This window comes from Musca domestica, unplaced genomic scaffold (genome assembly GCF_030504385.1).
Source record: "Musca domestica strain aabys unplaced genomic scaffold, Musca_domestica.polishedcontigs.V.1.1 8, whole genome shotgun sequence".
Lineage (NCBI taxonomy): Eukaryota > Metazoa > Arthropoda > Insecta > Diptera > Muscidae > Musca > Musca domestica.
Window position 1 is genome coordinate 16,703,612 of NW_026712409.1, and position 13,018 is coordinate 16,716,629.

General features: G+C 39.3%; 1 protein-coding gene across 5 annotated transcripts in view; it reads left to right on the forward strand.

Moving 5' to 3' along the window:
- Positions 1–13,018, forward strand: part of LOC101896207 (potassium/sodium hyperpolarization-activated cyclic nucleotide-gated channel 2) — a 164,417-nt gene that overhangs the window by 71,425 nt on the left and 79,974 nt on the right. For all 5 annotated transcript variants that reach the window (XM_005177059.4, XM_005177061.4, XM_005177063.4 and 2 more), the window contains exon 3: positions 1,944–4,433. In XM_005177059.4, the coding sequence (XP_005177116.1) occupies positions 1,944–4,433 (2,490 nt within the window). The remainder of the gene's footprint in view (positions 1–1,943; positions 4,434–13,018) is intronic.

A 13,018-nucleotide genomic window follows, 5' to 3' on the forward strand; every position in this document is an offset into this window, starting at 1 on the left:
ATATGAATTTGTGATTTATTTCGCATAAAATTGTTCGATTTCCTTAAAATTTTGCACATACCAATATTTTTAGATGAAGTATGACAAGTAAAAAAGCTGTAGGTTCGGCCGGGCCGAACTTTTAATACCCTCCACCATTTGGTACAAAAAAAAAATAAATAAAATCTTTTTAAAATTATGTTAAAATCTTAAAAATACCGAATGCTTATACGACGACGTAGACCTGCATAGGCAACTTTTGTCATAAGTTATTGCAATATTTAAATGCGAAACTTGAAGAAAAATCTGTTTATAAGGTAGCTAAAATCATCAAAATACCAAATATAGTGGGTACCGTTATATGGGGGCTATATGATAACTTGGACCTACATGGCCCATTTACGAACTTAACCTGCCTACTGGCAAAATATACATGTGTGCAAAATTTTAGTCTTCTATCTCAATTTGTTCGAAAGATAGCGTGATTACAGACAGACAGACAGACAGACGGACATGGCTAAATCGTCTTAGAATTTTACGCTGATCAAGAATATATGTACTTTGTTGGGTCTGACATGAGTATTTCGAGGAGTTACAAACGGAATGACAAAATTAATATACCCTCCATAGTATGGTGGAGCGTATAAAAATGGAATACTTCGGTCGGCTTTATCTGTTACCTCCAAAAATTTCCTCACATATCATATAAAGTATAGTAAGTAGTCGATATAGCCCAAATCAGGCACTTTGTAATATTTATATTAGTCTTAGGTCAGATACGAATTGGTCAATATTGGCCAACTGCTTCGGAACCTCTCCCATAAAGGATTAAAAGTTCGAATAATCATAACTCAAGACTGTCGGCAAAATCGATTGATGCTATGTTACTTGTTGTTTTACATTTCAATACCTTTTTCAATACAAATATTCAACAAAGCCAACCTATTTGATATCTCGTATCAGTTGAGACCTGCATTCGATATTTGAAGATTCTAGGCCTAAAAAATTGGAATTTTAGCGCAAAAAAAAGACCAGTTTTAGTTCCGTAGTGAACTACAGATTTCCTCCCCCTCTCACAAAAAGTCACACACATGCCAAATTCCAAGATTCTCGTCCTATACCTTTCTTCGGAGCATTTATGTGGTTTAAGTCACTCATTTTTAACAATTTTATATGTATCGATTTCCAGTCGCTAAATATTTCAAAACTTTCTAGTTTTTTCAGATAACTAGATCTAGATTCTAGAACTACATTGAAATATTGACAATGTCAGGGCCATTGTCTGTGTGGGGCGGTTGGTTGGTTGGTTGGCTGATTTTATCTAAATAAATCTATGAATGAATGTCCGCTCGCTCAGTCGCTCGCTCACTTGCTCGCCTAATTCGAATATTCACTATTTTCAAACTTGATACATAAACAGATCAACAATTTTTGTTTGTTTACTTTGGAATACAAAAACAACAACTACAACACCAACAAGTTTATTGTATTCTGAAGAATGTGTAGCTATTTAACTCTATTGAGTGCTGACTAGCTTTTATTTGCATGAAATATTGTTTATTGTGAATGCTCTTTTTTATTCTCTTTCTCCCATTTAAGCTCCATTAACTCTCACTCTCTTTTTTCCTTAAAAAAAATATTATTTTTTTTAAATCTTTTTTTAGGAAATCTCAAAAAAAAAGATTTAGTTTCTAATAATTTCTAATATTTTAATATAGCACACCCTAATATCTTTGCTGTAATGCACACGCACACACACACACACACTCACACCCATGCACGTACTCTCCCCATAGTCGTTAAGAATATTGATCTCCAAACAGTTCTACTCAGATTTAATAACAATTTTTTTCTTTTCAAATTCTATTTTCATGTTTTGATACTCTCTACCACGATCTCGATTTCTTTCTCTCACACGCGCACTCTCTCTCTCTCGCTCTCTGTCTCCCATGTATCTTGAACAGTGCTAGCAGAGAAAACTTGTATAGCAGTGATCAACAGCAGCAGCAACATCATAAACAACAAACATTACAGCAACAACAACAACAACAGAAACATCAAGCCCAAGCCACAACAACAACTCAGCAGCAGCAACAACAACACCACCACCATTCACATCAACAGTTATTGCGCCAGTCGTTGATCAACCTCAGCGGTGCTCAGAACGTTCAGAGTACACCTCCGCTATCCGGTAGTCATTCGGACAACAACAGCTATTGCAGCGCCAATACATCGCTCGAACCGGAACCCAATTCCGCGCAACACCATCACTACCCCCAACAACAATCCTCGTCCTATTCATCCTCATCGTATCTCCAACAGAGTCCTCGACGTTCGCCATCGCGTCATCACAGTCCGGCGGCGCCCAACGTCGTCGGTGCCGGTGGTGGTAAACTCCACAAGTCCATTTCGTGCAGTTGTGAATCGTTGAAATGTGCCGAGTCCTCGTCGTTGGCAGGAGGTCTTGAAACACCTTCGCCCTGCCTGGCAAGTGACCCCAGTTCGCGTGTGTGTCGTGATAATTTCGATAGCAATACCACCAAGTCGTTGAGTCGCAATTTTCGGGATTTAACCTCGGCGGACGATCGACAACGGGATAACAACGAATTTTCTCTTGACCCCTCGAAGAAATCGATTAGCGGTGTTAGTGTCGCTGGGCCCCAGGCCATTTCCAGCTCCGCCACACCATCGTCCACAGGTGATGGTGATCGCCACTCGCTGGCCTACGGAGATCCAACAGCCCTACGACTTTCCAAGCAAACATCGTACGACAGCAGCAACGGCGCAGTCGCAGCTGGTGCTGCCGGCGCTGGAGGTTATTCGCCCCAACTTCTGTCCTTAGCTGATGCCCGTCACCAGCCAAACAAAACAGGAACACCAAACGCAGCCAATCAGTCATCACACCAGTACCTAGAGAGCACCAGCCCCACCAGCCGTCTCTCCTACAGCCCGAACAGCAAAAGCAGTAGTTTGGCCATAGCCGATGCCGATTACCAGGACGCCCAACAATCCGGCGACTTTACCCATCTAGTGGTGCACAACTTCAGCAACTCGGATCCAATCCATCAGCTAGACGAGTTCACCCAGTGTCCGGCTGCGCTGCTCAAGACCCACTACAGTGACGTGAACATCTACGCCAAGAACGAACTCGACACGCACGCCGCCCAGCCCGACAAACAGCAGCTGGTCAACAAGGCCTACATTTTCAAGTGCATCGGCAACAGTCCCTCGTTCCTAAAGACCAACAAACAGCTCAAGGAGCAGTCGCGCAAGCTACGTAATCTCTCGCTGAAAACCAATCCGACGGGCAAAAAGAAATCGCAGATCCTATCGAAATCGAACGCCGTCTCCGACAACTCGCTGCATCCGGGCGATAAGTATTTGAATCTCTATTTGGTGGAAAAGAAACAGAAGCAACAGCAGCAGCAGCAGACACCACCTGTGTCATCTGCGGCCCGCCACAGTGCCCCCTTTGTGGTCAACGGAGCTGTGAAGCCGTCATATCCCACATATCGTTCCTCAATCAAAAGCGAAACAGCCGTAAGTGCCGCCCTACAGCAGCAACAGCAGCAGGCAGCCAACGTCAAAGCCCGAGCCAGTGTTGCCTCAGTTGCCGGCGTCAACGTCAGTAGTCTTAGCGACCATCCCCACACCTCACCCCCCTACGGCGGTTCATCCAATCCGGCAATCAGTGGCGGCAGTGTCAATTATCCAACCTCAGCCGTCGCCACCGCCACAGCCGCCGCCGCCGCCGATCCTTTCACCCACAAACGGCCACCCAAACCAGCCAAAATTAACAACAAAGGCTGCAATCTGGTCAACAACGGCACCAAACTCAGCGTCAGCACAAATTCGTGCAATCGTCTACATGCCGGTTCGCCACATGCGATATCACCGAAAAGCTCTGTATCCAGCAACGGCCACCTCAACAAGTATTGTCTGACGGACATCAGCCGACGCAAGACCGAGTTCAATCGCCAGCTAAGTGCCCCGACCGACTACACGTCGCACCACTCGTCGACGAGCAACGGGAACGGCAACGGTTCGCATCACTCCCAGCAGGAGGTGCATCGCGTTGGCGAGTCCACATCGACGGTAGCCAGTGCCGCAGTAGCCGGCTCTGCCGCCTCCTCGTCAGCAGCTGGCCTCAAGTCGTCTGCCGCCCATCTGTCACAGTCGCCGTCACAGCAGCAGTCACAACTCCAGCTGCATCAACAGCAACAACATCATCTCTACCACCAGCATCAGTTTCATCCGCATCCGCATCAGCATCTGTTGCAGCATCAGCACCACCACTACCAACACAGTCAGCAGCATTTACACCAACAACAATTGCCGCCGCACCACACCGCGTCAACAACAACAGTATTAACGAAACCGACATCGAATTCGTGCACGAATAGTTTTAATCGTCGCCACATCAAGCGGCAGAAAAATACGAAATTAAATGAAAGGTAAGTGACAGCGGGGTGGTGAAGGGGGGATATGAAAAAATAGTTATTAAGGCTATGAGAGTTTTGAAAAAAAGGACTTCGAAATCGATGAGAGAAGTTCTATTGAGACCTCCTTGGGGTCTATTGAGACCATAACTTCGGGAGTATGGTCTCTTTCTTTTGAAGATAAAACACATCCAAGAGATATTCTATACGTCAAAGCTCAAGAGAATATTTTAAGAGGCATATATAGAAGCTTTCAGTTTTCCAGGTCTTCTACAGGTGACGTCTTTGGAGACAATGGAGATTATAACTTCAAGAAGTCAAAAAACGTCCTTCAGCAGTCTTCTATAGTCATGAAACCTTTGTGTTCCTTTGGACAGAAGATATCTCCCTTTGAAGGTGATAAAAGACATCCAAGAGATATTCTCTACGTCAATGCTCAAGAGACTTGCTTCTATAGAGGATATTTTAAGAGGTATATATATAGAAGCTTACGGTTTTCCAGGTCTTCTATAGGAGACGTCTTTGGGGACAATCGAGACCATAACTTCAAGAATTTCAACTTCTCTACCCAAAAAAAAAGTCCTTCAGCATTCCTCTAGAGTCATGAGACCATTGTGTTCCTTTGGACAGAAGATATCTCCTTTTGAGGGTGTCTTTCATATGCAGCGGAAAATCTATTAGCATTTGTAAAGCGAAGGTCCTCTAACCTTTAAGATACATTCTTCTACAGGTAAAAGACTTCCAAGGGGAGTCAAAGGCCTAAGTTTTCTAACAACAGAGCATCTTCAAAAGCTCAAGAGACTTCACTCTATAGAGAAGATTTAAACATTCCAGTTTCCTGGGCTTCTTGTATAGGAGAGCAACATGACGTCATTCATCGAGTCTGGCTCTATTGGGAAGCTTCTAATATCTTCTATAACTAAACATCCCAAGGTTTTTTTCTAACTAGAAGCTTATAGAGGTCCTCTGTCTCAAAGGGGTCTTCGATCCATAGAAGAACTTCAAGATGTAAATTTTGAGAGAACTTCTTCCCTTTTCTAACAACATAACATCGTAAAAAGCTGAAGAGGCTTCACTCTATAGAGGAGATTTAAACATTCCAGTTTCCTGGACTTCATGTATAGGAGAGCAACAAGACGCCCTTCATCTATGGAAGAGTCTCGTTCTATTGAGGAGCTTCTAATATCTTCTATAACTGAGCATCCCAAGGTTTTTTTTCTGATGAAAAGCTTATGGAGGCCCTCTGTCTCAAAGCGGTCTTCGATCCAAAGAAGAACTTTAAGATGTAAATTTTGAGAGAACTTCTTTCTATAGCAGAGCTTTTAATAATATTTTCACGAAGGCCTCAAAAAGTCTTCTATAGCCAGCAAAGCTACGCAATGTTCTCGCGAGGTCTTGTATTTTTAAGGCGTTCTATATCTATAGAAAAGCTTTAAGAGGTCTTGTACAGGAGAGCAACAAGACGTCCTTCATCTATGGAAGAGTCTCACTCTATTGAGGAGCTTCTAATATCTTCTATAACTGAACATACCAAGGTTTTTTTTTCTGACTAGAAGCTTATAGAGGCCCTCTGTCTCAAAGCGGTCTTCGATCCAAAGAAGAACTTCAAGATGTAATTTTTGGTAGAACTTCTTTTTATAGCAGAGCTTTTATCATATCTTTACGAAGGCCTCAAAAGGTCTTCCAACGCTAGCAAATCTACAAATCGTTCTCGCTAGGTCTTGTATTTTTAAGGCGTTCTATATCTGTAGAATAGCTTAAAGAGGCCTTTTACAGATAAAATAGTCTCAAGGGTTATTATATTCGTGGAAGAGCTTTAAGAAGCTTTATATTTATAAAAGAGCTTTAAAAGGTCTTCCCTGCACAGAAGAGAGTTTTAAGGAGTATTTTCTCTAAAGAAAAAAAGGTGTTCTCCCTATAGAAGAGCTTCAAAAGGTGTTAAATTTGCAGAAGAGCTTCAGGAGTTTTTTTGTTGGGTAAGAGCTTTTTGTAAAAAAAAGCTTTGGAAGAGTATTCATTTGTAGGAAAGCCTAAAGCTATCTCCTTCTCACGGAAGATATTAAACATGTCTTCCCTCTTGGTGATCCGATATAATCCATTTTCAGAGCATATCTTGTGTTAGTAGAATTATGGGGATGTGTGAAATATGAAGAGAACCGGATGCTAATTTTGGATTCGATGATATTTTTGGTTATTCAAATCTTTGACCCTTTGTGGTGGAGGTACCAGAAGGAATGGTTCGATATCTACCATTTTTATAACAGATCTTGTGATGATATAAATATTGAGATGTGAGAAGTCTAAAGGGAATCGGATGTTAGTTTTGCGTTTTATGAGCTTCATGGATATTCAAAATTTTGACCATTTGTGGGGGAGGAATCACAAGGAGTGGACCGATATATTCCATCTTTACACTAGACCTTGGGGTAATAAAAATATTGTGATGTGTGTAATTTTAAGACAATCGGACCTTTATAAGAGTTATAACTATTCCAAATTGTGTACCTATGTTGGGGAGGTACCAGAAGGAATGGTCCGATCTCTACCATCTTTATTACAGATCTTGTGTTGATGTAAATATTGAGAAGTGCCAAGTCTGAATGGAATCGGATATCATTTTCGTTCTTTACGAGTTACATGGATATTCAAAATTCTGACCCATTTTTACAGCAGATCTTATTTTAGTAGAAAAAAATTGATATTTGAAATATGAAGAGAATAATAATTTCAATTTATTTTTGGTTATCCAATTTAGTTTTGACCCTTTATGGGGGAGGTACCAGAAGGAATGGCGCGATACATCCCGTATTCACAGCAGATCTTGTTTTGATATCCATGATATTGAGATATGCCAAGTTTGAATGGATACGGATGTTAGTTATGCGTTTTCTGAAATTTTTACCCTTTGTGTGGTCTATTGACCCTTGATGGAGTGGTCTATTTTCGCACCTGACCTACCACTCATGAAAATATTGGGATTTGCAAAGTTGGAGCAAAATCGGATTATCCTTTCTCTTTTAGTGCAGTAAAATATTTTTTGTTGGAAAATTTTAACCTTTTATGGGATAGGTATCACAAGGAGTGGACCGATATTGCCCATCTCTGAACTTGATCTAAGTTCGATAATAATATATCGATGTACCATGTTTGGACCAAATCGCATACTCTCTTCGATCGTGTGCACCAGCCAGCCAGTCAGACAGACAGACGGACGGACGAACATCTCTAGATCGACTACAAATGTCCTGAAACGGATTTGGTCCAAAGAGACCTAGGGTCAAAAACCGTTATTTTTTTTCCTTCAAAATATCTTCTCTAGCTATAAGACTGAGGGTATAAAAATTTCAATCTTTTGTGGGGGAGGTGCCAGAAGGAGTGGACCGATATTGCCCATCTCTGAACTTGATCTAAGTTCGATAATAATATATCGATGTAGCAAGTTTGGCCAAGTCGCATACTCTCTTCGATCGTGTGCCCCAGCCAGACAGACAGACGGGCGGACAGACGGATATCGCTAGATCGACTGCAAGTGTCCTGAAACGGATTTGGTCCAAAGAGACCTAGGGTCTAAAACCGTTATTTAGATAAGGCACGTTTTGGCCGTATCAAATGATATATACCCTCTGTAGCCATATGGCTGACGATATAACAATAAATAGTTGATATTAAGAAAGATGTCCTAATTGACCCTAGAAGCCGCAAAATATGCTTGGAGGGAGTACTTGTTGACTCCTGAGTACCTACAGGAGTCAAATGAATGTCTGAAAGGAGTCTCCATAGACACCTGAAAAAACCTTCTGTAGACATATGACTGACGGTATAAACATTTCAACCTTTTGTGGTTTTTGTCCCTTCGTGCGCACCAGCTAGCCAGACAGAGACGGACGGACGAACATCGCTAGATCGACTCCAAGTGTCCTAAAACGGATTTGGTCCAAAGAGACTAAGGATATAAAGCCGTTTTTTTTTTCGATGGGGCACGTTTTGGCCGTATCAAATGATATATACCCTTTGGTAGCCATATGACTGAGGGTATAACAATTTTCGACCTTTTGTGGGGATGTACAAGAAGGAGTGTACCTATATTGCTCATCTCCGAACTCGATCTAAGTTTTATAATAATAACATGGCGATGTAACAAATTTGAGCCAAATCGGATACTCCCTTCGAGAGTTATCGTGCGCATCAGAAAGCCAGATGGACAGACGAACATCTCTAGATCGACTCCAAATGTCCTGAAACGGATTTGCTACAAAGAGACCTGGGATCTAAAGCCATTATTTCGATGAGATCAAATAATTTAAATTGATTACTTCGTTGCCATATTTTGCTCATCACCTGATCTAAACATATAATTTGAGCTGTATAGATGTTTATATAGCCCTATAGATCTGTATTTGTATGTAGTCCAGATGTTACAAGCCCAACCCAAAATTCTCTAATTTGTTAGCTGAGGTTCTTTTTAAGAAAAGATGGGTAAGCACTTCGCTCAAGATTGGATATTATCACATCAATCATCTGATGAATAACAAAATTTTACGACAAGTCGATTACAATTTACAACCCCTCCCAACCCCCCTCTCTCTCTCTCTCTCTCTCTCTCTTGAACTTTGTGTTTTTTTTCGGTAACAAATTAATTAAGCAAACAAAAAAAAAAACGCAGTTAATTAATAAACATTATTATTATAATAAAATTATAAGATTATTGTTTCGAGTCGGTGGCAATCATTAAAAAAAAATGAATTGATTAACATTTCAAAACATTTTTCAATATTTTTTAAAAGCACATGAACATTCGCTACTGGCATGTAAAAATGGAGAAGTCAGAAATGTTTTGATCTTAAGGATTCGGTTATTAACCCCTCAAAAGGGGAATAATTACAAACAATAAACCTCCCGAGGCTCCTCACTGCCCCCCCTCCCCCTGCGGGTCTTTAATAATTAATCTCTCAAAACCGTTTACAACTGATTGTAAATCGTCCAAAAATTAAAGATTGTAATTGGCCGATGGTGTAAATTTTAAAAATGATTTCGTCTGAATTTCCAACGTCATCAACATCATTTGCAATTAATTCATGTGTCATTCGAATGCCAAAAAAAAAAGTAGCAATTCATTACTCTTTGTTATGTCAAAAAATGACCACCTAAATATAACTTTTCTTAGAAATATTAAATATTGCTCCTAAATATTTATTTTCATTTGAAAACGTCATTTCCATCTTCGCAGCTCAGCAAACGGGACTTCCCTGGCACAGGTTTGTCGCACAAACAAAACGCTCAGTAATTACTTGGCGTTTTTTTCTTCCTCTTTCTAAGAATCCGATACAAGAAAATTATTTATTCCATGGCTTAGACAATTGGTATGCGTAGAGGGAGGGGGTGGGGAGGGTTAAACTACTGTTAATGTGATTGGAAGTTAATGAATTCACTACAGCTAACAGTCCAGCAATGGAACAGTGTTCGGAAATAGAAAATGTTTGAGCTCTTCTAGTGTAAAAGATATCTGAAGATTTTTTTAGCCCTTACCGGGCTGAAAATATTTTTACAGAATTTTTGAGCTGTTCAATAGTGTTCTTTGTTATTCTTTCGAGCTACCATTAGGTCTTCATGTTATGGAAATATCTTCAGACCTTACGGACCAATAAAATTTTTTTATAGAATCTTTTGAGCTTTTCTTTGCCCCAAGCGTATTCCGTATATTTTTATACCCTCCGCCATACTATGGAGGGTATACTAACTTTGTCATTCCGTTTGTAACTCTACTCGAAATACTCATGTCAGACCCAACAAAGTATATATTTTCTTGATCAGCTTAAAATTCTAAGTCGATTTAGCGATGTCCGCCTGTCTATCCGTCTGCCTGTCTGTTGTAATCACGCTATCTTTCGAACGAATTGAGATAAAAGGCTAAAATTTTGCACACATGTTTATTTTCCTAGTAGGCAGGTTAAGTTCGTAAATGGGGCATAAAGGTCCACGTCTTCGTACCTCTCGATATTCGGTATTTTAATGATTTTAGCGACATTATTCAGCGGAATTGTTTCAAATTTGGTATTTGAAGTTCCAAAGGAATAGTACAGCCTAAGACAGAAAATTGTCTGTGCGGGTCCAGGTCTTCGCATAGGGCCCATATACCAATACCTTCCTATATTCGGTATTTTAAGCAGTTTAGGTACAACACCCACCGAAATTGTTTGATATGTAGTATTTGAACATCGTAATGGATGCTACAGCCTATGACAGAAAATTGTCTATGCTGGTCCAGGTCTTCGCAGAGCTCCCATATAACGGTTCCTCCCTATATACGATATTTTTATGATTTTAGCTACATTATTCACCGTTTATTTCAAGTTTCGAATTTCAATATGGTAATGACTTATGACAAACATTGCCTATGTAGGTCAACGTCGTATAGATCCCAAAAAAAGTTATATTCGGTATTTTTAAAATTTAAACAGATTTTTTTAAGGGTTTTTATTTATTTATTTATTTATATTTTTTTTTTTTTTGAAAATTTCCAAATTCTTTTTAAAGTTCGGGCCGGCCGAACTTACTGCTTTTTAACTTGTTAAAACTGAAAATACAATTTCGAAGAACATTTTTAAAGAAATAGAAAAACATTCAAAAAGTTTTTTATGAGCGCTCTTGGGGCTCATGAGATTCATTTTTAATTGTTTAACCTCCTCGAGACTCAAGATAATTTTCTAGAAATTTTTGATTCTAATGCGATTTTTAAAGATCTGCATTGAGTCTCTATAGAAAATTATTGATAATAGCGCTTTCTTGGCTAAACGATTTTCTATAGAATTTTTTGAGCTCTCTCTAGGATCTTCATTCTCTTTAAAAAATGTTTAGAAAAATGTGTTGATCCCCCTCCTGGCTAAACATAATTCTATATACATTTTTAGAGCCATCTTTGTATTCGATTTGCAGATTTTTTAACGGATTTTATTTTTTGGAAAATTGCCAAATTTTTACCAAATGGTGGAGGGTATTCAAAGTTCGGCCCGCTCCAACTTACAGCTTTTATACTTGTTTCTTTTTTTTTTTGTAGAAAAATTTGAGACTTGGATCCGATTTGATCCAAACTTGGTACATCGTAATATTTTTGTCAAACTTAAATCGAGTTCGGAGATGGGCAATATCCGTCCACTCCTTCTGGTACCTCTCACACAAAATGTCAAAATTTTCAAAGAAAATAATTTATTGCATAGCAAGAGAAAGAATAATCCGATTTTGCTCGAACTATGCGAATCCTGTTATTTTCATCAGTGCTAGGTCATGCACGAAAATGGACAATATCGATCCACTTCATCAAGTACCCCCACCCCCCACAAAGGGTCAAAATTTTGAATAATTAAAACTCTAATAAAATGTGATGTAAGATTCCGATAGTCTTCAAATTTCACACATCCCAATATTTTTATAAACCCAAGATCTGGCGTTAACATGGAATGTATCGGTCCAGTCCTTCTGGTACCTCCCCCACAAAAGGTCGAAATTTAAAAAAAAAAAACATTTTTTGCACAAAAAGAGAAACGATAATCCGATTCTGCTCTAACTCTGCAAATCCTAATATTTGCGTCAGTGCTAGGTCAGGTACGAAAATGGACAGTATCGGCCCACTCCATCAAGTGCCTCCCCCACAAAGGGTCGACATTTTGAATAATTATAACTCTTATAAAATGTGATGTAGGGATCCGAACGTCTTAAAATTTTACACATTCCAATATTTTTATAAACCCAAGATCTGGCGTTAACATGGAATGTATCGGTCCAGTCCTTCTGGTACCTCCCCCACAAAGTATCGAAATTTTGAATACCCATTAAGCTCATAAAACGCCAAATTAATATCCGATTCCATTTAGACTCTCAATATTACTATCAACACAAGATCTGTTATAAAGGTGGTATAGATCGAACCATTTCATCTCCCCCAAACATAGGGTTCAAGATTTTGAAAAACAAACCGCTCAAATAAAGCGAAATAAACATCCAACTCTCTTCAAATTTCAAATATTTTTGCTAACACAAGATCTGTTGTGAAGTTGATATATATCTGCCAACCCCTTCTGGGGTCACAATTTTCAATAATTTTATCTGTCATATCTCTCGAAACAATTTAGCAATTTTTTACTACTTGATATTCTCAAATATTTCTCCCAATAAGAAGCCTGATATGAATACGAAATTTATCGGAATTTACGATTTCGCATAAAATTGGGCATAAATATCCTTTCTTGTAATGTTGCCCAATATTTCGCTCAATATTTTTTATTTGTATCAGATGAAGAATAAAAGTGAAATATTTCGGTAGATTCTATCTGGTACATCACGCACATTTTAACATTTTCTAAAAATTATTACATATCTCATATAAAGTGAAGAAGTTAGTCGATATAATTCATAGCAGGAACGTCGGAATATTTATATCATATTTTTGGGTCCGATACTAAATATACAATATTGGCCCATTCTTTCGGAACCTGCTCCATAGAGGGTCAAACGTTTGAATAATTGTAACACTAGTCAAATGATATTTAAATAATCAAACACAGGCTGAGGGTATATATCTGTCGGCAATACCGACTGATACTTTT